General features: G+C 40.0%; 1 protein-coding gene across 6 annotated transcripts; it reads left to right on the top strand.

Moving 5' to 3' along the window:
* The first annotated feature begins 10 nt into the window (after window positions 1-10).
* On the top strand, window positions 11-25,288 carry FBXO30 (F-box protein 30). 6 transcript variants are annotated; one of them, XM_065588796.1, is made up of 5 exons: window positions 12-155; window positions 1,998-2,065; window positions 5,566-5,671; window positions 19,178-21,275; window positions 22,279-25,288. In XM_065588796.1, the coding sequence occupies exons 4-5, from the start codon at window positions 19,194-19,196 to the stop codon at window positions 22,480-22,482; spliced, it is 2,286 nt and encodes a 761-aa protein (XP_065444868.1). In that variant the 5' UTR covers window positions 12-155; window positions 1,998-2,065; window positions 5,566-5,671; window positions 19,178-19,193; the 3' UTR covers window positions 22,483-25,288. The 6 variants fall into 6 exon arrangements, with proteins under 6 accessions (XP_005280471.1, XP_065444868.1, XP_065444866.1 ...); XM_065588794.1 differs by having other exon boundaries at window positions 1,998-2,069; XM_005280414.4 differs by lacking the exon at window positions 1,998-2,065 and having other exon boundaries at window positions 11-155.
* Window positions 25,289-25,683: the final 395 nt, after the last annotated feature.

Here is a 25,683-nt window from a genome sequence, read left to right as displayed (position 1 = left end):
GCCCGGAACCGGACTGAATCCGGAGGGACTCGCTCTCCCCTCCCTCCCCGCGCGCGTGCCCGCCCGCCCGCTCGCTCGCGCGGCGGTTGGAGGCAGGAGCGGCCGGCAGCGGGGCCGCACAGAGCCCTGCCCGAGGCAGAGCCGCCGCGCGGACGGTGAGTGACCAGGGCCGGGAGGGGTTTTCTCCTCAGTCCGCATCTTCCCGGGCGGCGCCGCCAGGGTCAGAGGGGGGCGGGGTCTCTAGTCCGGGCCTGGGGCCGGGAGCAGCCGCTCGCTGACTAGGAAGCGGTGAAAGTTCAGGTGTTGTGGGGTGAGAGGCCGCAGCCGCGAGAAGCTCGGCGACCCATAGGAGAGTCCGGGTGGTGGGTGTTTCCCCTCCTCCCCACGATCCGGGTGAGGAATAACCCGGGCCCTGGCTGCTTGGGTGGCTGCTCGCCCCCCCTTCCCGGCTGCCCCGGAGCGGGGGCTCTCTCACTGCACAGAGGGGTTCTCCTAGCCCGGCCCGTGCAGGCCGCCCGGGGGGGGGGGGGGGGGCGGCGATCGTGTCACCCCTCCCTTGGCTACTGGGTTTTAATACCGATCTCAGCCTGCTGCTGGGTGTCTGTGGTGGTAACATGCCATTTAGGGTGGCTGGCGAACCAGCTCCACCCCTGCTCTCTAGTTCCCCACCCCTTTTCCCTTTATGGGCCACTGCCCGGGTAGGTTTCTTGCGGAGCACACAATGGCTATGTGGAGGAGAGGTTCACCATATGGCCGCTTTCCCTCTCTGTTTAGCCTCCGCGTTGCTGTTATTGTTAATATTAATAAACATATGCATTACAGTGGCCCCGAAAGAGTAGGGTCAGGATCCTATTTCGCTAGGTGTGATCCAGATACAACAAGTCAGCTCCTGCCCCACAGCAAGCCCTCTTGCTCTTTTATTCATAGACAAGGGGAGCAAATAATTCCTAGTTATTGCTGAAAGGTTTCTCTGATCCTGTGTGTGTATTGTAAGTCACAGTTCCAACCCTCTAAGAGGGGACTTGGTCCCTGAGTTGCTTAATCCATTGAAATAAAAAAAGAGGAGGCAACTTGTTCCTATATAAACATAAAGGAGATGGTATAGCTGAACACTGGTAATACTTAGTCTTGCCATGAGTGCAGGGAACTGGACTAGATGACCTCTTGAGGTCCCTTCCAGTCCTACAATTCTATGATGATAAAGAATAACAAACCTAAATCTAGGGGGGCGGGCAGTGACTTTGCCTAAAACTTTTAGCTGTAAAAAAAAATCATGCAGTCTATTTTTGAGATGCTGTAACACCTTTGAAATTTGGTAGGGAGAAAGCTGTAGGGCTGGAGAACTGTTTTTTCTTTGTCCCCTGAAATTCCATTCAGATTTGTCTGAGAAACTTTTCAAATCCTCATTTCTCTTCTGTTGTCTGTATTATTAACACGTCAAATAAGCAGCAACAGCACATCCTGCATTGGGAGCCCAGGGAGCAGATAACCTCCCCCAGGAAGTGTGGAAAAGGAGAGGTGGGCTGGGCTGGGTTCCCTTCCCTTTCTCTGGGCCCAGAACATAGCCCAATCCCCCACATCACCCAGGATAACTACCTTCTGTCACTGCCAGGTAATATAACTAAGCCTGTAACTCAACCTGTGTTGCAGATTTGAAGGTTTAGGGTTCAAACTCTGCAGATGATGTACAATAGTGGGCTTGTCATATTTGCATATACTTTTGTTTTTACTGTAAAAAAAGTCATAAGAAATTACACACACAAAACTGTTAAAAGAATATTATTTAGGTTGTGAAGTCAAACAGCTGAAAGTTAAATGTCTAAATTTAGGCTGCCTGTGCAATTTTAATTCCACCTTCTTGTGTGTATGCATTATGATAGTCTTTAATTACATGATCACATACTATTTTTTTACAAGAGCATTCCTTTATTCAGTGTACAAGAATGAATCAGGCTTGTGTAAGACTTTTTGTGTGATCTCTGCCTCATTTGTTGCAGAAGAGGAAAGGTATTTAGAGAAGAAAGGAAGAGACTGCAAGAAGAAAGAGGATGGTCTCATATTCAAGGCAGGTGAATGCAACATGAAAGCACAGTTTTCTCACTGCCTCTGTTTCAAACTTCCTATGTGATGTTACACAAGTCACACAAACCAAAATTTTGGCAGGGGGCTTCTTATGTGTTTCTTATATTCTGGGTGCTCAACTTGAAAAACTTGGAGCCCGATAAGCAGAAGTGTTGAGTGCTCACACTGCAAATAAAGTGGATGCTTTGCACTCTGTCAGTAATACAGTGTGGTCTGGAGGTATGAGTATAGGGTTAGGAATCCTAATTCTCTCTGTCTGGCGTTAGGCAAATCTCTGTCTTATTTTCCCTATCTGGGGATAATGCTCTTATCTCACAGTGGAGATAAATTAATTTGTTAGTGAGGCAGTCAGTCAGATACTACAATGATGAATACCCTAGAAAAGACCATGAGGAAATTAATAATTCTGTGTTCATTGAAGGCTTTGGATGGTATGCAGGAGCCACTACTACAGGGTAAAAAGAAGTATTGAACAGCTGCCTCATTCTGTGAGCATAGTCCATCCTCTCTGCACTGAATGAGGCAATGGTCCTGTTAAAAATAGTATGTGATCATGTAATCAAAGACTGTATTGTAATGCATACACATAAGAGGGCCGAATTAAGGTTGCATGGGCAACCTAAATTCTTAATTTTCTAACTTGACTTTGAAAACTAATGTCTTTAACCTTTTTTGTGTATACGCTGTAATTATGAAAGTACCTATGACTGATATATAGTATGTCTGAATATTTTTGTGTTGAAATACCTCTCAGTACCACGTGTATATAAAGAGTATGCAACAAACATTTATGGATAAGTGGCAGGAATATAATCAATAGAAAACAATTTTTTTTTGTTTGCCAAAGGCAAAACAATTGTTCTAAGCACTACTATAAAATAAATCCTGTCAAATGTTTTTTTTTTTAAGGCAAATATAAGGTATATTGTTGGCTAAATTTCTAATTAGTAAGCTTGCTGCTTTTTAGTACAAAATCTTAGCTGAAGTAATGGTCAGTACAAAAATATTTAACAAAAGATCTTGGTTCAAGTTGTTCATCAAATTACTGGTATCTGTTGCAACGTTTAAAGAAAAAAAAACTTTATGTAGGTGCTAAAATTATCTTTAGTTTTGCCAATCATACTTACAGTTAAGGTAAATTTGAGTGGCTTAGAAATATGTCTCTTATAGAGTCAGTAGTCCGTCTGTCCCCTCCCCCCCCTCCCATCCCCACCCCAAAGGTGGGTATGTTTATGTGCTGTGGAGAAGCATAACGGTTTTGAGTGACAGCTCAGTAACAAATGAGGTAGTTTTTTTAAAGTATGCTTTGTTTACCACAACCACAGTGCATTGCAATACTCAAAACACTCTGTTTTAGCTGAGTCACTATTGTCATCAGCCCTTGAGAGGGTTTTGACAAGCATGCTCGTTTGGAGCCCATGGATTATATATCTTAGTTTCATGTGTGCTGACATTTGGAAAATACTTCTGTTTTTAACTGGCAAATATAGATGAGAAATTGGTGATTCATTGTTTTGAGATAATTTGTAGAGGACAATCTTGAAGAGCCAATCTTTTTTTCTTTACACGGTCTTCTTCATTCGAATTCAATAACTATAAAACAGCTAGTATATTGACAGATATGATCATTGGGCAGTTATCAGTACACATTTGCTTTTGTGTTGCTAAAAGGTACATTCTGGCAACTATTTGAGATAGCTTTTCAAATTTAAGCCCTTGTTTACATGTCCTTATAATATTCTGAAAGTTACTTGGGGGCTTAGATGTCTCATTGTTACTTCTAGCTCAAAAGTGGCTTTTTAAAGGTTAATGAAAAGCATTGAATTCTTTTTCCTCCCTGCTTTGTATTACTCAGTTACCTGGTAAAAAAGGCCTATGATTTCTGATGCTTTAAAACTCAAATAGAGGGGAAAATAGGGAAAAAACACGCTAGACTCCAATGAGTCTGAATGTTTTTGATTGTTTAATGAAGCATGGTTTAATGATACTGAAGTTAAGTGCCTGAAAGTAGAAGGGAGGTTAATTTTCTTAACTTTTAACACATAGGATGGACTTAAGGGGACTGATCATCCTGCTGTTTGCACATATGTATGGTGTATCCTTCTCCTCTCTGTTGTATGTCTTGTTTATTTAGATTGGAAGCTCTTTTGGGACAGAGACTGTCTTAGTGCATTGAAAAATGGGGGCCCAGTTGGGGTCTCTAGGTGCTACAATAGTACAAAATAATGATCAGATCTCCCCATATATGCATGCATATGTGTAAAATTAAACAATGCATTGAACCTGCACTTCAATGCTTGATCACTAGATACAGGATTTCATCTGTTCAGTTTGCATTTAAATATGCTTGTTAATTCCAATATGGGCACCTACAAATGCATGTGTAGAAACCACAGAAACAAAGTTTCAACAAGATGTTATGATTGACATCTATATTAGGCAAAGGTCACAAATTTAGATGTTTTTCCAGCGAAATTGCCACAACATGCATGAATTAAAGTATTAAACTTAACACCCTCTGCAGAAATAATGTATATCATATATGCAAGAGGGTGTGTGTAGTTGTGGTTTTGGTTGTGCAGCTAAAAATGTCAACCATCATGCATTAATGTAGATCTTTGCATTTATAAGTATAAACACAGGTGCATAATTATTCTTATGCTTGTGCACTGTCTCATTACTTCTCTAGGTCAGACTGCTTCCCTCTCATCCTTGTTTCTTAACCTCTGATTTAGCGTGACAGAACTTTTATGAGAGAGGGTACCATCTGAAAGGATACGTTTTCCCCCTTCGTTTTTACCATCCCTGTGCTCCATATCCCCTAGCAGTCACAAGCAGTGCGTGGCTACCTGCATATACAGGGCAAAGATAGGGCACTTGAAGGCTCTTTAATGCTGCAGATAAATGCTTAACAAAGTCCAGTGTCTGGAAATTGAAACTAAACAAATTCAAACTGGAAATACAATGCAAATTTTTAAGAGTAATTAACCACTAGAACATATACCCATGGGCTGTGGTAAATTCTTCATAACTTGGAATCTTTTATTCATGATTGGAAATCTTACTAAAAGATATGTTCTTATTCAAGTTTTTGAACTAGATGCAGGAATCGCTGTGTGAAATCAGTAGTGGTTGTTATGCAGGAGGTCAGACTAGATAAACTTAATGATTGCTACTTCATAGATTCTACGGCCAGAAGCAATCTCGCGTGACTGATAACTGGCATCAGACAAGTGTTTCAAAACTTACCATCTTTGGTGCTAAACCTGTTTGCCCTATTCTTTATTAAGATTAATAATAAAACTAATTACATTTTATTTGTCCTTTGTGGAATATAGAATTTTGAAAAATGTTAGTCATACAAACATACCTGCATTCCCAGATAGCAAGCACACAACTCTTTTTAGAGGATTGCACAAGTAGGGAGTAGTCCTTACAGTCAAAAATGTAGCCTTTTATCTTTTTTGATTTCATCTTTTGCAGAGTCTGCAACAATCAAGCAGTTGTACTGAGTTCAAGTTCAGAAGTGATTTACACATGAAGCCAAACTGGTTCGCTAGCTGACTTCCCTCTTCCACCATCTCAGCAGGTAGAGTTCTTTTGTGCCTGAGCCATGCACTAAGTATAGCTGCTCCAGGTGTAGTTGTCATGTAGTAGTCTATTGCCCAAGGTTAATCAGAGTTTTGGACTGTTAATTGGGGAATGGGGCAAGACACCAAGAAAGCACGGCAGACCTGTCACAAAAACACAAAATGGAAATCCTGGTGATTTTTTTTAAAATGACAATATGTTAAATAATTTATTTAAAGTTGTTGGAGAGAGGGCTGAGTTCCACCTGAGAGAGGCTTGCATTCTAAAATAAGACAGGTGTCTTGCAGACTAAGGCATCAACTGGGGAGGTCCAATCTAGAAGTGGTAGAATGATCTTAAGGGTTTTTTCTTTAAATTATTCTATTTCTGGACTATAGTCAGAAGGCTTTCCAAAGGAAGTATGCCTTAATAAATACTCTGAAGAGTAGGGAGATAGTTTTAGGACAAGAAAACAGAGGCATAAGGGGCCTATAGACAGGCTTATAATTCCTAGAGCTAGTAAAATGTATACAACTTTCTCTCTAATACTAAAATCTAAAAAGGAATAAGTGCTGAGGATTTTTATTTCTTCCACTCAGTCTCATTGCCGTACTTCTTAGAAGCAGGTATAATTTTGCGTCAGACATGATTTTAGGTCATTTGCCTTTCGAAGCATTATAGTATTTGTTTTGATCATTCATCAGAAATAGTTTGTTGATGCATAGAACTGTACGATGCTAACTGAATCTCTTAGTGTTTTTTTTCCCCATAAGATACCAGGAAACAGTGTTGTGAATGTCGTTTTTCTGCTTTCTATCTTACAGTGATTCTAAATAGTCATGCTTTATGACAGTAAAGTTAGTAGTATGTTCCTTGTATGTTTTCAGAACTCTCTCTACTGAATTTAGTGATTAAAGTAAGTTTACTGCTTTTTATTCGTGGTAGCCATGGAGAGCCAGCACTTTAAGAAAGGGAGTGGAATTTTGTTCCTTCCTGGACATCAAAAGCCTTGTTTACTAAGTTCTAGTTGTATTCACCTGTGCCAAATGCATTGAGGGCAGTTGCTTTGCACAGGTATTGCTGAAAATGTAACTGGCCTGCAGAACCTTATGATGATGATGGTATGTGAGAAGAAAAGAACCCTGCATGACTTCTAAATGCTATGGGGAAAACCTCTTGTAGACTGAATACATATGATTTGACCTAATTCTGAGAGAAACATACAAGTCCATGAAGCTGCCTTTACAGTAGTTTTTTTTTTCTGAAAACTGACTATGGGATTATAAATCCATATAAAATACAAAATCCTGTTTATCGTATATGCTTTGACAATTTATCTGATCTCTTTTTTTATGCTGCTTTCAGACAAGTCATGCCTTCTCAATTCCTTTTTTCTGAACAAAACCTCTTTGTTCTAGTATCTCCTAAAACTCACTTGACTCTTGCTACAGGAAGTGTTAATTTGCCCTTTAAATTTTTTTTTTATGGAATCAAGACGTGCACATATCTCGGCTGAGTAGCTGCTTAATCTTGAAACTATAGCCCTTACCCTTGCTAATTCAACCTCCTTACTGCTGTAGTTTTATAAATTTAAAATTAGATTATAAACTCATCAGGGAAGTGCTATATTGTGTATTTATTTGAAGTGCCTAATACCACTTGGTGCTGTAGCTATAATAACCACATATTTCTTTATCCAAGAAACAATTAAAAATTGCATAATAATTGCTGTACATCATAAAATAAAGTTCCAATCAAAGGGCTTACACATGTGTATTAAATACATACTGAGATCAGTGTCTAAATGTACCATGTGATTATATATACAGCATTATATATGGCCATCTACTTGTTTTAGATAATTTTTTCGTATGAATGATTACCAAATAACACTAGATGTGATGAACTTGATTAATAACTAATTTTTAATAAAATAGTATGCATTTACAACTAAAGATTTTATTTATTTACAATAAAGAAACTAATACTGGGTTAAATTCCCCTCACCTCACAGTCTGCACTTGCTTCCAGCAGTGCAGAAGTGGGAAGGGAAGTTTGAGCAGGAAGTTGAGGCTGAACCCCATGTTTTGTGGTGGCAGAGGCTGCATTGGCTTTGAAGAGGTCATGGCCAGGGGATGGCTGTATTCAGCTTATCTGAACACCTTTGTTCCTCTGAAGCCCTCAGTAGGCATTAAAAGCTACCCTCCTTTGGTCAAAACCCATAGGGATGACAGGTTGTGGTATATCATCTGCCTTCTTTTAGGGTAAAACTTCCTTTAGCAGAAGAGTTCTAGTTGAAGCAAGGATACAGAACTTGCATGTCCCTCTACCAGTTCAATGAATCTGGCCCATTATTTGAAACTTAATAAAATTGAAAAAACCAGTGCTACAAATAATATGCATACTTGAAATGTTAGTGTAATTGTCCTGCAGTAGTAGAGAATGAGTTCTTATCTCACTTTTTTTCTAAGTTGTAAATTATTTTAAACTTTTGAAGGTGGGGAGGATGGGCTGGAGAAGATTATGTAAGAGCTTAAAAAATTTACCCAACGCTTTACTAACCTGAGAACTAAATTTACTAGTTCAAATGAAAAATTTCTATCCAAGCATGCATCGTGTGGTTTAAAAGAGTAAAATAGGTCTATCTGTGTTCTGTATCTAACTGTAACATTGTTGATCCATTTTCTGTAATGCACTTTAAACTTGCATTTCATTGGGAGGGTGGGGTTGGTTCACTACCTATCCCTTTTGTGGGTTCCTTCTCCTGTGATGAATCCTGATGAATATTTTCCTGAGTTTTCGTCAGTTTTTCTTTCTCCTGTTTCCATGTACTTATCTTTTTATCTACATTGTGTTCTTTATCTTCTCCAGTATTTTTTCTCCTTTCTTCTCCAGAATCTTTCATCCAATTGTTTTCTAACACATATCATAAATCTTTCCCATCTCTCTCTCCTGCCCACCTACACTCAACACATAAGTCCACCCTCTCAAATATAGGGTGTAAAATTTTTACCAGACACAATAGACAGAGGACTAAATATGCTAGTGAAAAACCAGTATGAAAGATGGAAGGGTCAGTAGGGTGGCAGTGTCCAGGAGCCATTCCAGGTGAGATGCCAAATCTTTCCACATCCTCCCCAAACTACCAGGATTCCCTTCTGGGTGCTCTTTCTGGATTCTGCCTTTTGTATTAACAGTCTGGCAGCTAAAAGGAAATGTCTGTCTTCATTTTTTGAGTCCTCTTCTTCAGTGACTAGCTGCATTGCCTATTTCTGCTCGTTTTTCCGAAGCAAAAGTTAGAATGTAACTATCAATTTCAAAGGATTCTGAATAGACTGGTCAATTTTCATTCTGTTGCAGCTTAGGGTACATCTATACTTACCTCCGGGTCCGGCGGTAAGCAATCGATCTTCTGGAATCGATTTACCGCGTCTTGTCTAGACGCGATAAATTGATCCTGGATCGATCCCGGAAGTGCTCGCCATCAACACCGGTACTCCTGCTCCGCGAGAGGAGTACGCGGAGTTGACGGGGGAGCCTGCCTGCCGCATCTGGACCGCGGTAAGTTCGAACTAAGATACTTCGACTTCAGCTACATTATTCACGTAGCTGAAGTTGCGTATCTTAGTTCGAAGTGGGGGGTTAGTGTGGACCAGGCCTTAGGGTATGTCTACACTACGGGATTACTCTGAATTTACAGAATTCCATTTTTGGCAACCAATTGTATAAAGTCGGGTGCATGAGGCCACACTAAGCACATTAATTCGGCGGTGTGCGTCCATGTACCGAGGCTAGCATCGACTTCCAGAGCGTTGCACTGTGGGTAGCTATCCCATAGTTCCTGCAGTCTCCCCTGCCCATTGGAATTCTGGGTTGAGATCCCAATGCCTGATGGGGCCAAAAATTTGTCACGGGTGGCTATGGGTAAATGTCGTCAGTTAATCCTCCCTCCGTGAAAGCAACGGCAGACAATCATTTCGCACTCTTTTCCCTGGATTGCCCAGGCAGATGCCATAGCACGGCAACCATGGAGCCCGTTCAGCCGTTTTTTCACCGTCACCGTATGTCTACTGGATGCTGCTGACAGACGCGGCACTGCAGCGCTACACAGCAGCATCCCCTTGCCTTTGCAAGTTAGCAAAGACCGTTACCAGCCATACTGTACCGTCTGCTGCTTTGCAAGTTGGCAAAGACGGTTACCAGTCATACTGTACCATCTGCTGCTGTCATGGGTGCTCCTGGCTGGCCTCGGTGAGGTCAGTCGGGGGCGCCTGGACAGAAATGGGAATGACTCCCCAGGTCATTCTCTTCTTTACATTTTGTCTAATGGAGAGTCAGTCCTGCCTAGAATATCAGGCAAGCCTACTAAAGAACCAGAGAGGGAAACGACCGCTCCGGGTCAGAACCTTAGGCATCCCGCAGAAATGATGAGCTGCATGCCATTCTAGGGGGTGCCCCTACAACAAGGCCACCCGTTGCTTCCCTCCTCCCCCACCCCTCCTGGGCTACCTTGGCAGTTATCCTCCCATTTGTGTGATGAAGTAATAAACAATGCATGAATTTGAAACAACACTGACTTTATTGCCTCTGCAAGCAGAGCTCAAAGGGGGGGAGAAGGGGAGGGGAGGGCGGTTGGCTTACAGCGAAGTAGAGTGAATCACCATTCTGCACTTGCTCAGCCTATAGCTGAAAATGGGAATCTGTGATAAGCACTAGGATAGAAGCACAGGCAGGACTGAATCTCCATTTGTGTGTGGGTCTTTGGTTGGCACTGGCAAAATACAAAATGTCCCAGGATATGTATGTTGGGGGACAGTTCTAAACAGCAGCTTTATTTTTTTATTTGCAGCAAAATGTAGAGGTCCAAGTATCTGATTGTGAGCCCTGGGAGCAAGGGGTAGGCTGGGGTAGGTGCGACCGTGTGGTGCTGCCGGCTGGGAGAGCAGCCTGAGGCAGAAGCCTCCAGATGGCATGATATTCCAGGCAGGACTGAATCTCCATTACACAAAACTTAAAGAAGAGAGTGACCTGGAGTCATTCCCATTTTTGTCCAGGCACCACCGACCTCACCGAGGCCAGCCAGGAGCACCCACGGGACGACGATGATGGTTACCAGTCATACTGCACCATCTGCCGTCCGCAGGGCAAGGGAAGGGGATGCTGCTGTGTAGCGCTGCAGCACCGTGTCTGCCAGCAGCATCCAGTAGACATACGGTGACAGTGAAAAAAGGCGAGAAACGATTTTTTCCCTTTGCTTTCACGAGGGGGAGGAGGGGTTACGACATATACCCTGAACCACCCGCGACAATGTTTTTGACTCTTCAGGCATTGGGAGCTCAACTCAGAATTCAAATGGTTTTCGGAGAGTGCAGGAACTGTGGGATAGCTACAGTCGTCAGTCGCCCCTCCCTCCGTGAGCGTCTATTTGATTCTTTGGCTTTCTGGTAAGCTTGTCTTAGCTCCTTAAGTTTCACGCAGCACTGTGTTGAGTCCCTGTTGTGGCCTCTGTCCATCATGGCTTTGGAGATTTTTTTCAAATGTTTTGGCATTTCGTCTTTTGGAACGGAGTTCTGATAGAACAGATTCATCTCCCCATACAGAGATCAGATTCAGTATCTCCCGTATGCTCCATGCTGGAGCTCTTTTTTGATTCTGGGACTGCATGGTCACCTGTGCTGATCAGCGCTCCACGCTGGGCAAACAAGAAATGAAATTCAAAAGTTCACGGGGCTTTTCCTGTCTACCTGGTCAGTGCATCTAAGTTCAGATTGCTGTCCAGAGTGGTCGCAATGGTGCACTGAGGGATAGCTCCTGGAGGCCAATACCGTCGAATTGTGTCCACACTAACCCTAATTCAAACCAGCAATGTCGATTTCAGCGCTACTCCCCTCATCGGGGAGGAGTACAGAAATCGATTTTAAGAGCCCTTTATGTCGACAAAAATGGCTTCGTTGTGTGGACGGGTGCAGGGTTAATTCGATTTAACGCTGCTAAATTCGACCTAAACTCATAGTGTAGAAGATGCTGAGGAGCAGTAGAGGCACAGAGATTGGTCAGTCTGCATTCAGGCAGATGCTAGAACATCAGTTTATACTTGATTCACATTGGAAAGGTTCCCTTCAAAATCTTACGGGCTAGAAACTTTTTTTAAAAGTGAAAGCAAGTAGGAAAGTGGCCTTTTTAGCATCCTATGCATGACTATGCAAGTTATGACAAAATGAGACAGGACAGACAGCTACCAGAGAGTGGTGGAAAAGGAATATATCAGCCCAAGAATGGTAAAGGCTCTTTTCCCCATGAACTGAAAGAGGTTACTTCAGGTCAACTTAGGAACACCTCAGTTCAATTAAGGGCTCCCTGTGACCTTTAAAAACCCCTTTTCTGGTGTGCGTGTGTGAGAGAGAGGGAGAGATGAGAGACAAGCTGCAGCAGGGGAAAAAATCTTTTCCTGGATGGAAGACTGCTTTCTTGCTTATAAGGGAAGCAAGCCAGCTAACAGACTGTTTCGGGAAGGACTGGCACCCCAGAGCAGCATAACAAGGCAACATCCCAGAGAGGGAACAGTGAGAAGTAAATTTCCTTTTTATGTTATGAACTTGTTTCTCTTTGTTTGGCTGCAGAGTACTCCTTGGGCCTACCCTGAGGCCCACCTTGTAAATATTCAAAAATAAAACCTGAGTGAGGAATAAAAATTCTCCAAAGTGGGACTGATTTGCTCTGGGCCCCCAACTGCCAGAGGGGGAAACGTTGAGCCCAGTGAGGTGAAGAAGGTGCCTTGCTACAAGGTCTAGAAGATACCTCAACTTAATCTTGTGAAATTTGTGCTTCCCAAATACATGAAACAAAAAAGGCAAGCATTTATATCTGAGGAGAGTGTGGGGGCATGCATCTATTCACTCTTGAGTTTGATATTGTGTCAGTACAGCAGCTTATTTATATGATGGAAGAGGCAGAGAGAGAAGGTTGCCTTCACTGCATCTGGAATATTGTATGCCCACAATTTGAAGCCATTATTTAAACTTTGTCTTAATATTTGTATTAGCACAACAGCTATAATCATGAGGTTGTTCATAACAGCTGGAATTTTAATCCTTTTCATTATGGCAGGTTTTCAAAGCATGTTCTGGCTGATCTGGTCAGCTGACTATATTGTATGTACAATAACATCAAGTGATCCTTCAAATTCTGAGAGCGGTGGTCACCTCACTGGAACTGGATGTATTTTTAGGTTTCTCTGCTAGTAACAGGCAAGCGTAAATACTTCAGCATCTCAGATGAACTGAACCTAGTTGCTGACATTACATAATCAGAAAAGTACAGCTGTTCGTTCTTTGTATAGTCACTAATTTGACATAAATTATGGTAAGAAACTAGTATGTAGGGTAACATAGAATATGCCCTGAAAAGAACTGACTTATTTTATCTGCAAATAATGTTTATATTTTCCCTTGTCACTTCTCATTATTGCAACACAACTACTTGATCTGTTTACTCTTTGAGTTTTATATTACTGTTTTTAAAGAACAACTTTCACACAGTGTTAAACATTAATTCAGGTATCTTCAAACCTAAATCCTTTTTTTACCAAAGTTTTTCTTCTTTTCAAGCTAACACATACATTAATGTTTCAAGATTCTTGCTCCCTCTTTTCAGTGACATAATAATCACTCATTTTTCATTTAAAAGGTTGTAGCCTTAAATTTGAGTAATAAAGATTTCTTTACTTGCTGGATCACTTAGAAGCTTAGACGTGAGGGATATTGTAACTAATGAAAATGGCAAAATAAAAATGAGGAACTTCAGTAGGTGTGCTAGCTTGAAAAATTAAATGTAGTAATGGCAACTAACTTGTCATTCATGTATTTGATTATTCCTAAAACAAATGAATACTACTTAAATTTCCCAATTGGAAAATGTACAGATTTTGATGTAGACTTAAACATTTTGTGTTATTGGTAAGGCTCAGATTTTGTCTCGGATATTTTTATTGAAAATCATGGACAGGTCATGGGCAATAAACAAAAGCCCGTGACTTGTCTGTGATTTTTACTAAAAATATCTCTGACAAAATGGGTAGGGAGGAAGGTCCAGCACCCATACTGGCTGGGCTGCTGTGGGGGGACAGCTGCGGTGCGCCCAGCTGCATGTGGTGAGTGAGCTTTGGGGGACCCCCGGGGAGGGAGCTCTGGGGGACCACTGCTGCCCAGTGGCTAGGAGCTGCTGGGGGCCTCCTCCAGCAGCAGCTGAGCGCTGCGGGGCTTCTTGCTGACAGCAGTTCAGCCCCGAGGCAGAAAAGGTCACGGAGGTCTCTGGAAGTCACGGATTCCATGACCTCCATGACATAATCATAGCCCGAGTTATGGTCAATTGATTTTGGGTTACACTGACAGTGTTTCAAAGTATCGGTGAGTTCATGGTTGGTTTAAACTAGTGAAAGTCCACTGTAGATGTTCAGTGTTGATTAGCAGGGGTTAAAATAACAAATTCATGAAAAGAACATCCAAAAAGATTTGGTGTTTGGGAAAAAGATATGAATAAAACACTCTGCTGACAAAATTACACTTCTTCAACTGGTGTTCTGAAGTCCTAACTGTGCAGCCTGCAGAATGTGAATTTGAAGTACTAATTGCCTACTAAAAATGTAAATCCATTTCTAAAGTGTTTTTTTAAAAACATTTTTATTAAGAAGCAGATATCCATTCAGTGCAAACACAAACACCTAGTTAATACTGGGCTAAATTAGTTGAGTCTGCCTAGTATAAATGATTAAATTTTAGTGTCTGACCTGGCATTAATATAGTGCCCATTAAGTTTATTTGAAAGGTCTCCACCATGTCGTTCCTCCCTCCTGCCCAAATAAATTTGTTAGTCTCTGAGGTGCCACAAGGACTCCTTGTTGTTTCTCCCTCCCCCAGACATTTTAAAAATTTTGTCTGCATGTATGTGATCAATACTTGACTCAGTACTAGTGAATGCCAGCTAGTGGCTGGGAGAGGAGGCTGGAAACTTAACAAAAGATGAGTTACTAATCACAGAGCTCAAATTTCACACAAACTGACTTTAAAGACCAATATAGCTTGCTAGGGTGCATTAGTGCTATAGTAACGTGCTCTTGTGTAAACTTGTATAGTCTATTTAAAGGTAGTGTTTCATGTTGGCTACATTGACTTCTTTATTTGTTTCACATTTTTGTATTCAGAGAGCCAAGCAATAGCGTTCTTAGTGGCCAGGTGGAGCTCTCGGAGCCACCGCCGAATTTGGTTAGCGGGCACTTCTCGATGATGTGCATCATTGTTTGATCTGGGCTGCAGCTGAGTTAGTGAAGTCACTGGTTACTTTTAATGATGTTTGTAGTTCTCTTGAAAAATAACTATGGGAAATTGAATAAACCATGCCTTGTTGCTACAGGGCTATTTCTCCCCCGCCCCCACACACACTCCTCCCCCCCTTCCCCCCCACAAAATCTCAGGAGGGTATTTGAGCATATAGAGGGGGAAAGGATGACAGGAAGGGGCAGGAGATACACAAAGGGTCATGGTTGGGAGGCACCCAGAGTACGTGCGCCCAGTTCTTGGCATTTTAAAGATCCTACATTCTTATTACATGTATCTCTTTAGGGAATATATGTTAATGTACACCAGTGTTAATTGGCTGCCATAGTTTGCATGTTTAGTAGAACAAAAATTTTGATAAACTGACCATCTGAAAAATATGTTGGTTTGGGTTTGTTAAAACATTTTGATGTTGACTTTTTTTAAATTGTTTTATTATAACTAACTTAAATGTTACAGACATTTAGAACCAAAAACAAGAAAGCTTCACAGTTTTGAAACTTTCCAAAAGCTTTTCAGACCAAGAAACTTGGCATAACTGACCCTTTCCTGAAAATAGGTTTGGTTTTGACAAATCAGCATTTTCAAACAAAAATGTTTCAAAATATTCCTGACCAGCTCTAATATTTGAGAGACAAGTTTTGAACATCAAGTTTGGGTGACTAGATTTTAGGAAAGTTACTAAAAATCATAGAATCGTAGGACTGGAAGGGACCTCGAGAGGTCCTCTCGTCTAGTCCCCTGCACTCATGACAGGGCTAAGAATTCTCTAGACCATCCCTGACAGGTGTTTGTCTGACCTGCTCTTAAAAATTTCCAGTGCTGGAGATTCCACAACCTCTCCAGGCAATTTATTCCAGTGTTTAACCACCCTAACAGTTAGGAAGTTTTTCCTAATGTCCAGCCTAGACCGCTCTTACTGCAATTTAAGCCCATTGCTTCTTGTCCTATCCTCAGTAAGGAGAACAGTTTTCCCTCCCTCCTCCTTGTAACAACCTTTTATGTACTTGAAAACTGTTATCACGTCCCCTCTCAGCCTACTCTTTTCCAGACTAAGGCTTTGTCTACGCTACCAATTGAACGACATAGGTGCTTAAAAAAGCCTCCCCCTGAAAGACAAAAGTTTTGCCATGGCAAGTGGCAGTGTAAACAGCTCATTGTAGGCAGGAGTGCTCTCCTGTCCACAAAGGGAACCCCGCTCATGGGGGGTGGAAGTATTTTGTCTCAGAAGTGCCAACAAACAGTGTTTACACTGGCCGACTTTTAGTGACATGGCTGTAGTGTAGACAAAGCCTAAACAAACCCAATTTGTATTTGAGGACTGCTGGCAATTTGCTCCTACAAGAAAAAGTCTCATCAGTTAGCTTTTCAACCATACATTAAATGACTAGATCACTTTGTGATGGGGAATTTTGTAATAATTTGTAACATCCCCTTCAATAAACTTGCAATAAAGGTTGCAAACTGCCTGTGTGTGTGTGTGCAGGATGGGGCGGTCCTATCAGAGAAACTAATTCTAATATGGTGGAAGGAATGCTTCCTTTGAGTAACCTGCTCGATGTTCCTTTTTAACTAATAGAATCCGAAGGGGGGGGGGGGGGATATTTTTCCATAGCTGTAAAGAGGTAATTTTTAAACTATTTCTGTTCAGTTTAGAAATTTGTGCATGAGTCAACTTAAAAGGAACTCCTGGCAGAATAGCTTATGGAAAATTCTGTTATGGACCTTTCTTCCCCCACCCTCCTTTTAATTATTTACAGTCAAAACATTTTAAAACTTCAATGAAGAATTGCCTTAGACACTATTGACTTAATCTGTAGAATGTATGCAAGAAGCCTTTGACAAATTGCGTAACTTTAGTGATTGGTAAACTGATAATAGCTCATCTTAATTAATTAGCCTCTTAGAGTCGGTATGGCAACTTCCACCTTTTCATATTCTCTGTATGTATAAATCTTCTTACTATATGTTCCATTTTATGCACCTGATGAAGTGGGGTGTAGCCCACGAAAGCTTATGCTCAAATAAATGTGTTAGTCTCTAAGGTGCCACAAGTACTCCTGTTCTTTTTGCGGATGCACACTAACACAGCTGCTACTCTGAAACCTGTATTTACAACATACGATGAAAAGCTAATTTGCTACATGTAAATAAAAAGGAACTCTTCGTAGTAGGGAAAAATAAACCAGCTGTGTTGTGCCTATCAAGTGCAGCACATATGCTTCTTTGTTAGTAGAGTTCAGAAAAGTGGCCAAAACATTTGAATTATTCAAATTTAGGGGCTGATACTTAAAGTTGGCTTGAATTTCAAAATGTGAAGTATCAGAGGAGCATAGATTTAAAATCCCATGAATAACTTTCTGTGACAAATAACACCTTAAATTACTAAAAGTAAAAAATATAAAAACTTGTTGGTTGGTTGGTTACTTACATTTGTCAGTTTAGACAATGAAAAAAATTCTAATCACTTTCATTTCTATTTACAGTCAGTTAGTTTCATTTCAGAATTTTTCTGAGATAGCATACTGCTGCATTGCTTGAGTTGAAAACATTGCAGGGTATATTTGTTTGCCATTGGAAATAAAATCAAACATGGAAACATTTCTGTTCTATTAACTTCAAGTTTTATATTCAGCTTATTTTTAGAAAACCTATTTATTTAGTTATTTTGGTGGGCAGAGGGATGTAAATTTGTTCTGTTCCTTTAAATCTCTACAAAAAATTAATGATTTAAGAATATTTTCTGTACTTCATTGGTTTAGTCTTTCAGTAAAACTTGTCAGGAGAATCATGGAGTGATGCAGTATGATGCTTGTGATATTGTGAGATTGCTAATTGTGCTAAAGCAGGGGGTTAAAGCATAAATGATCAACCTGTACATTTATTTTTTCCAAGATTAATAGAGTTTAACCACAAGGGTTTGGGGTAAACATGGACTGAATGTAAACAGCAGTAAGAAAATATTGTTGAGTGATTGTCCTCTTTTCCCTGCCCTCTTATTTTTAATGTATTCCTCCCCGTATCTTAAAAATGTGTGGGGGAGGGGAAGATAAACTGACTTTGAAACATAGTAATGCAATGTACTTTCAAATACAAATGTTTGCAGTGGTGAAACATGGAATGCCGTGTTTACTCTGCCCTCCGAATCAGAACAAGGAATCCAACTTTCTAGTGCCAAAGTGCTTTACAGTTGTGCCTGCTTCACAATAAAACTGATCACATGACTCCAATTATGTGGAGTTTCTTTATTGCTCCCCCATCTTCTCACTAGCATTAGCATAACCAAATAGGGAGGAGTAAAAGCCATTTTAGGACACCTGGAAATGTGCCTTTTTGTTTTTACTGATGTTCTGGGGGGAGGGGGTTAGCAGATTAGAAAGGATAGTAAAACTGCTGCACACTATAGCTTTGAGCAAACATTTTTCATAAAGGTGTGAAACTATTTAAAAAATTTAAGAAGTGTCCATGGTCTTGTTTAAGGTCACTTTAAAACAGTGTAACTTGATTTCTTCTTTGAGTGACCATTCCACATTCCCACTCATAGGGTGGCACTAACAGTGCAGCTCTGCTGGTGGCCATTGGGGTGCCCCCCTACTGTCTTCCACTCGCTGTTCCTCAAAGTTTTATGGGTAAAATTGTAAAAGGCACCATGACACTCCAACTACCTTATTACCTTCCAACTGTGGCAGCAGATGGACTAGGAACCTCTCCAGACTTATCCATGTTCTTTAAAGACTCAGTGCCTTAGTTAGATTTCTTAGTTAGGATTAAAATTAGAAATTTTAGCTCATTCATTTTCTTTATAAATGTATTTTTTATTAGTTCCTGCACCTTGCTTCGGGCTTACTGATCCTATGGTTGATTCAGAGAGGAAGAGACCAGCATTTAAGAGGTTTGCCTCTTGTCCTGCTGTGTTCTCCAGCTTGAAAAACTCTAGGTTACAGTTGAGTAACCTTCATTTCTCTGTATTACTCAAGCTCGTTTTTGTTTTGTTTTGTTTTGTTTTTTTGAGGTGGGGGTAAAATGTCACTTATTACTGTACTTGTGGTTTGTGATCAATTAGTGTAGTGTTCATTTATAACTCTATATACATTATAGACCAAGAATATGTAGTTATTTGTTTTATTAGTAAACTTTAACAAATACTGAGTTAAAAATTAAGATTGTTTTATCTCCTTTCTCTTCCTGCCCAGAGCTGGACTTGCAATCATGGAGGAACATCAGCAGCATTTACACTGTGTCAATTGTGTCAGTCGGCGTTGCATGACCAGACCAGAGACTGGAATTTCCTGTGACTTGATTGGCTGCCCACTGGTTTGTGGTGCAGTCTTTCATTCATGCAAAGCTGAGGAGCATCGCATTTTGTGTCCATTTGAAAGAGTGCCTTGTTTGAATAGTGGCTTTGGATGTCCCTTTAATGTAGCCCGAAACAAAATCGCTGAACATCTAGAAACTTGTCCTGCAAGTGTGGTTTGCTGCACTATGGAATGGAATAGATGGCCAGTCAGTTATGCAGACCGGAAATCTTATGAAAATCTAAGTAAAGATGTTGATGAAGTAGAGCAGTTAGACATGGCTTTAGCCCTTCAAGACCAGCGCATGCTATTAGAATCCCTCAAAGTAGCAACTATGATGTCAAAAGCAGCTGATCAGATATCCGAACCTAGAGAGCAGACTTCTGTTAAGTCAAGTGCTCCTGACACAATGCTTTCAAATGGGTTGATACCTGCAGATGGAGATTCCTACAGTGCACTTTATCAAGCTACTGTAGAAACTACTAAGAGTTTAGCTGCTGCATTAGATATACTGAACACTGCTACAAGAGACATAAGCATGTTAAGTTCAAGACTATGTATTTTGCCATATGAGATGAATGAAGATTTTCAGATCAAAGAACAAACTACTAATGGATGTATTCAAAGTAAATTGCCAGACCATGAATATCCAGATGAAGATAACATGGGAGCAGTTGGTGGAATTGACTTTGATGTCTTGAGCCAAAATTCACAATCGGAACAAAATGGTTCAAGTGATTTTTGTTATGATATAGTGCAAAAACGTGACTTGAATGTGAATCTTGGTAATGCTTCTGCTCTTTGTAATGGTTTTCATGCAGAAAATATAGGTACAGAGGCATTGGACCAGAATGAAGATCTAGATGTATGTGATTCAAAACCATCTAATGTAGCAAATGGTGAATGTATTGCATCTCCTGATGATGGAGCATTGAAGTCTTGCAGCTCCTTTCCTGTAGCAGCACAACAACTTAGAGAAGTAATAACACCCCACAGTTTATTTAATGGCGCTGTTAACCATATACAACTGCCACATGTCTCCAGTGGAGAGGAAGTGTTAGAGAGGCAATTGGAACAAGAAAGGTTGAGAAATGTAGATGTGTTTTCTCTAATTCATCATCGATCATACAATTTTCTTGTTAACCACTGTTGGTCTACACCAAAGGAAGACAAAGCTGTTGATACATCAGATTTGGAGATAACAGAAGACCCTATGGGTCTTCAGGGGATAGATCTAATCACAGCAGCTTTGCTATTCTGTCTAGGAGACTCTCCGGGTGGTAGGGGGATATCAGATAGTCGCATTGTTGATGGATATCGCATTGATTTTGGGACTCAAACATTTTCCCTCCCATCTGCGATATTGGCCACAAATACAATGGTAGGGGAAATAGCTTCAGCTTCAGCATGTGATCATGCCAACCCACAGCTCTCAAATCCAAGTCCTTTTCAGACACTTGGTCTGGACTTGGTATTGGAATGTGTGGCTAGATACCAAACAAAACAGCGTTCAATGTTTACATTTGTTTGTGGACAATTGTTTAGGCGAAATGAATTTTCTTCACATTTTAAGAATGTGCATGGTGACATTCATGCTGGCCTCAATGGCTGGATGGAGCAGAGATGTCCCTTGGCATACTATGGGTGTACATACTCTCAACGTAGGTTTTGTCCTTCAACACAAGGAGCAAAGATTATTCATGATCGCCATCTGCGGTCATTTGGAGTTCAGCCTTGTATATCTACAGTATTAGTAGAACCAGCTAAAAGCTGCCTCATTGGTCCATGTAGTGATCATCTGAGTAGTCTTCCTTTTGAGGTTCTACAACATATTGCTGGTTTTCTAGATGGTTTTAGTTTGTGTCAGCTTTCAAGAGTGTCACGATTAATGAGAGATGTATGTGGAAGCTTGCTTCAAGCACGTGGAATGGTCATTCTGCTTTGGGAAAAGAGAAAGTACCCAGATGGAAGTTCTTCATGGCAAATAAAAGAAAAGGTAAGATGATTTTGTTTCTTGGAGATAGGAAGGAAGGTATGGGACATATCTGCGCTTGTCCTGAGGATGACTGTTTTCCCTAACCCTTTCTCCCCCCCTCGCCCCCCACTCACCCCTGGTTAATTGACATCATGGTGTCTCTTGAAAAAGACCATCTTCTCTGGAACCCAATGCTATTCTGAGAGCCAATTTGAAAAAAAAAGTGCTACAGTAAGTAGTTTGGTTGTCACCTTCCTAGCACATTCAACGTATCCCCAATAGTTTGGGGAATGGGATTTGAGGTAGGCCTTTCCATTGTTTTCTGTCGTGGTAATATGTAAAGTAGTAATTCTGTAATACTAGGAAAAATTGAAATATTTATCTAGAAATCATAGCATAGTTATGCTTCCATAACTTTATTTAATACTATATATATCTGAAAGCGGGAATTTTGTCTAGTTTTAAATAGTATAAAGATGATAAATGAAAGCATAGAATTCTAAGTTCTATTCAGATGTTTATATCATGTCTCTTGCCATGGTATTGAGTGTCTTCATCAAGTAAATAATTTTTGAAAAATCAGGCACTAAGTTACACATTACCTGAAGAAGAGCTGAATACCTGCATCTCCTTTCTCTTCAGTTGGTCTTGCAGATACTCACCACGACTGACAACCAGAACCTTACTTTTCAAACTAGAACCACACTGACTTAAAACCGCACAATGTTTTTGCCTGACATGTAACTTCCTGATCAAATGTGCTCAGTTTAAAAGTAAAATGATTCTCTTCCCTACCTCAGCTCCTGCCCCAAACTTCCATCCTGTAAAGTCAGCCTAGAATGTGAAAGTCAGGCTGGATATTACTGACTGGAACTTAGTAAATAGTACAAGCTGGTAATATTGATTTAGCTGTAATTAGTGGTGGACCCGAATTAGTTACAAAATGAAGTGTTCAGGGTAGTACTAGTTTGATTCTCTGTTTACAAAGAACCAGTTTGATGCTAAGCATGTACTTGTTTTCCAGGTGTGGCGGTTCAGTACAGCTTTTTGTACTGTAAATGAGTGGAAGTTTGCTGACATCGTAAGCATGGCTGACCACTTGAAGAAATGTAATTATAATGCTGTAGAGAGAAGGGAGGAGGCTGTCCCGCTGCCATGTATGTGTGTAACACGAGAACTCACTAAAGAAGGACGTTCACTCCGCTCTGTCTTGAAACCTGTACTTTAAATGCGATGTCACTCCACTTGCACATACACTCAAGCACCTGATATAACCTCTGTGTAATATTATGTGACACTTTATTAATGTACTAAAGATAATTTCTAGTTAAATCTACTCTGTCACTATGTATATAATGTTTTGAAGTGACATTTATTTTTTATAATACTGTTTAGTTGAAAGTATTGAAAGTTGCCTTAATGTTTGAAAAATTTGGAACTTGCTGGACAGGGTAGTTTTATCTAACTTATATAATTTTTAAAAAAAATCTCTAATGTATGTTTTTTTTTCTGATTCACTGGTGCCCATATTTTTGCTGAATTAATAAAATTTCAGAAATGATCTTCTAAAGGTATGCACATTCAAATAGGATACTTTGAGTTGTAGTGAGACAAGTCATTGTAATGTTACAAATGACTAAACGTTCAAAAGCTGAACATTATTCAAAACTTTGAAGTAGATGTCTCAGACAAACCCTTGACTTTTTAAGTACACGTGTGCGAATTTCTTAGTTTAATCAGTGTTCTAGTGCTCATCCTAGTTAGTATACATGTGACCTAGGATATGCATTTTTAAAAATATGTAGCAATGAGCTAAGTGAACTCTGATTTATGGCAGATTAATTTTAGCACAACTTTCTTTTGAAGAGTCAGCAATGGTTATTTTTCTTGCGAACTAACAGTTATTTCACTTTTGGGAGCAAACCTCTTGAAGTTAAAACCATGAAATATTTATTAGCTGTTAGGTTGGCATTTGAGTTTATAATATTTTTTTTAATCCCATTCGCCAATCCTATAGTTGATTAAAGGAGAAAATGCTTGAACAAAATCTTATTTCTTGTCATAAATTGGAATATGGGATGCACAACTGTGGATTTTAAAATGCAGCTAACGAAAGGGCTTAAATTGTTTTATGGTATTGTAACATGTATTGTCTTTCGTTTCTGTTAATTTGTCTATAAAAATGCTACACTGGTTGAGGGCATTTTAATTGCCTACGTGCATCAAAATGTATCATCTTCATAAGATGAGACAGTTTCCATGAGTTGCATGAGGCATATCCAAAATGTTCTGTTCAGCCACATCTTTGATTAAATGAACAACTCTAAATTGTTTCCACAGTCTCCTGTAATGTAGAAACTTGCATAGCATTTTGTGAATAGGAAGTATGTACTGTGAGAAATGCCCTGGTAATAGCAAAAGTACACTATCTTAATTCAAAATGACTTTCAGACTTTTGTGTTGGTGACCATGGACTGTTGCACTTGGTAACTGTGCCACACACTAAAACAGAAACAGACCAGAGTTTGGAATGATAAAATACAGTATGTATTTCAATTTTAGGTAAAACAAGGTACTCTTAAGGAGAGAATGCTACAGAAATGGTTACATTTAAAGCTTGTAACTTCTAGAAGAGATACTTGTTTATGGCTAACCTGGCTTCAGTTCACAATTACAGCATCTGTGTAATGTCCATTCCGGGTCCAATCCAGCTAAACAGTCATTGCCTTTTTCTGTTCAGAATGCTGAAGGTGCTCCAGAAAGAAACAAAACCCAGTTCTTCAGTGTTCAGTGCCATATGACAAAACTGTTGAAGAGCTCAAGCAAAACAAGCTCTCTGCATCCCATTCTCTAGAATGTCTGAATCTCCGGATCATGTGTCTTTTTGGCACTTCTTCCTCCCACCTTGGATGGGAGCAAATGGGGGAAGAACCCGCTGCAAAAAAAAAAAAAAAAAAAAAAAAGTTAATCTGTTTTCGGTAAGTTTCCATGTTTCCATACATATCCATGGTGGTGGCTGCAGGGAACATGGATGATATACTAATTTGGACATACAAATTAAGTTTTAGCTGTAGGTAGAAGGATCCCTACCTCCCTTCCCTCTAGTGTGTTGCAATGCTGTTTACTCTCAAAACCAAGAGAAAAACCTCCAGTCCCATGCAGGGACAGTTTCCGTTTCAGCACTGTATCTCTTAGCTGTAATGGACCCTTGCTGCCTTTCCCTGACATCCAGAAGTAGCTGTCATACTGGAAGAACTCGGACAATTCAGGCTCCATCTTTAAAGCTGCCTCCAAGGTAGTAGATATTCACTTAGCCAAGGACTGCTGTGACTTTGGTACTTAGTATTCTTTGTAACTACCAGGATCCTGCTCCCTATGGAATAACTGGGCTGGGCAGAGGTGTTTCTCTAGAGAGAAGAGGGTACTGCAAGGGCTTATATTGACAGAATCTAGGCTGTAGTTCAGTGCAAATATGCAGCTAAAGTAAAATTGGTTATGCTGCTTTGTTAAAATAGGCATTTTAAATACTAGATATTTTCATCTTGACAGATAACACTACATTCTCAACACATGCACTTTTGTTCTCAAATATTAGATACTGACTTTTTTGTTAAATATGTTTCTATTTTTATGAAAATCCAGAGCTATTAAAATATCAATGCTGTAAACAAAATTTCTGCTTGTAAATTGTTTCAGATGCAGGAATACATTATGTAATTAGTATAACAACATTTATTTTACACTGCTATGCAGTCTGTAAAACATCGGTAATATGTAATCAGTCTTTCAGAACTTGGCTGTTTTTGTTCATATTTGTCCTGGGACTTTAAAAATATCATCTTTCTCATTTTCCCCAAATCCTGACTCCCCTGTTGCAATCTCCTTTACAGCAAATGTACACAGCTGTTGCATTCTTTGTCTTTTACTTGATGCTGCATTGCTACCTTTTTAAAATGTTATGTTTTCAATCATTATGCAATTTTTTTGCAATGTCTGTTAAAATTCTAATAAAATACATTTGGAGTTTCCCTTTATTTGGTATGAATTTACCTTATTTTTTTTTTTTTTTATTTTATTTTTTTTTTTTAAGCTTCTGAACACTCCTTTCAGTATTTAAATGTGGCACTCTATGGCTGGCTGTTTGATTGCAGTTAGGAATATTTTTAAAATCACATTAACACAAGGGAATTTCACTGTCAAATCAGACTTCTGAAAACTGGAAGATACATAATCTATAAATATACTTAATCTCTAAACCCAAATTCACTTTATACTCCCGAAGAATATAAATTTCCTCTGAGTATGTTGATTTCCACATAATTAAAACAACGATAGACTTTGATGTTTTGCTTTTGAAGCTGGCAGATGCTGTTATGTAGGTTTTCCTCCACCATTAAAGATGGAACTAGATTAATCAAAACCACTATCA

This window comes from Chrysemys picta, chromosome 3 (genome assembly GCF_011386835.1).
Source record: "Chrysemys picta bellii isolate R12L10 chromosome 3, ASM1138683v2, whole genome shotgun sequence".
NCBI lineage: Eukaryota > Metazoa > Chordata > Testudines > Emydidae > Chrysemys > Chrysemys picta.
Note: the sequence above shows the minus strand (reverse complement) of the source record. Positions and strands in the feature narration are given on the sequence as shown.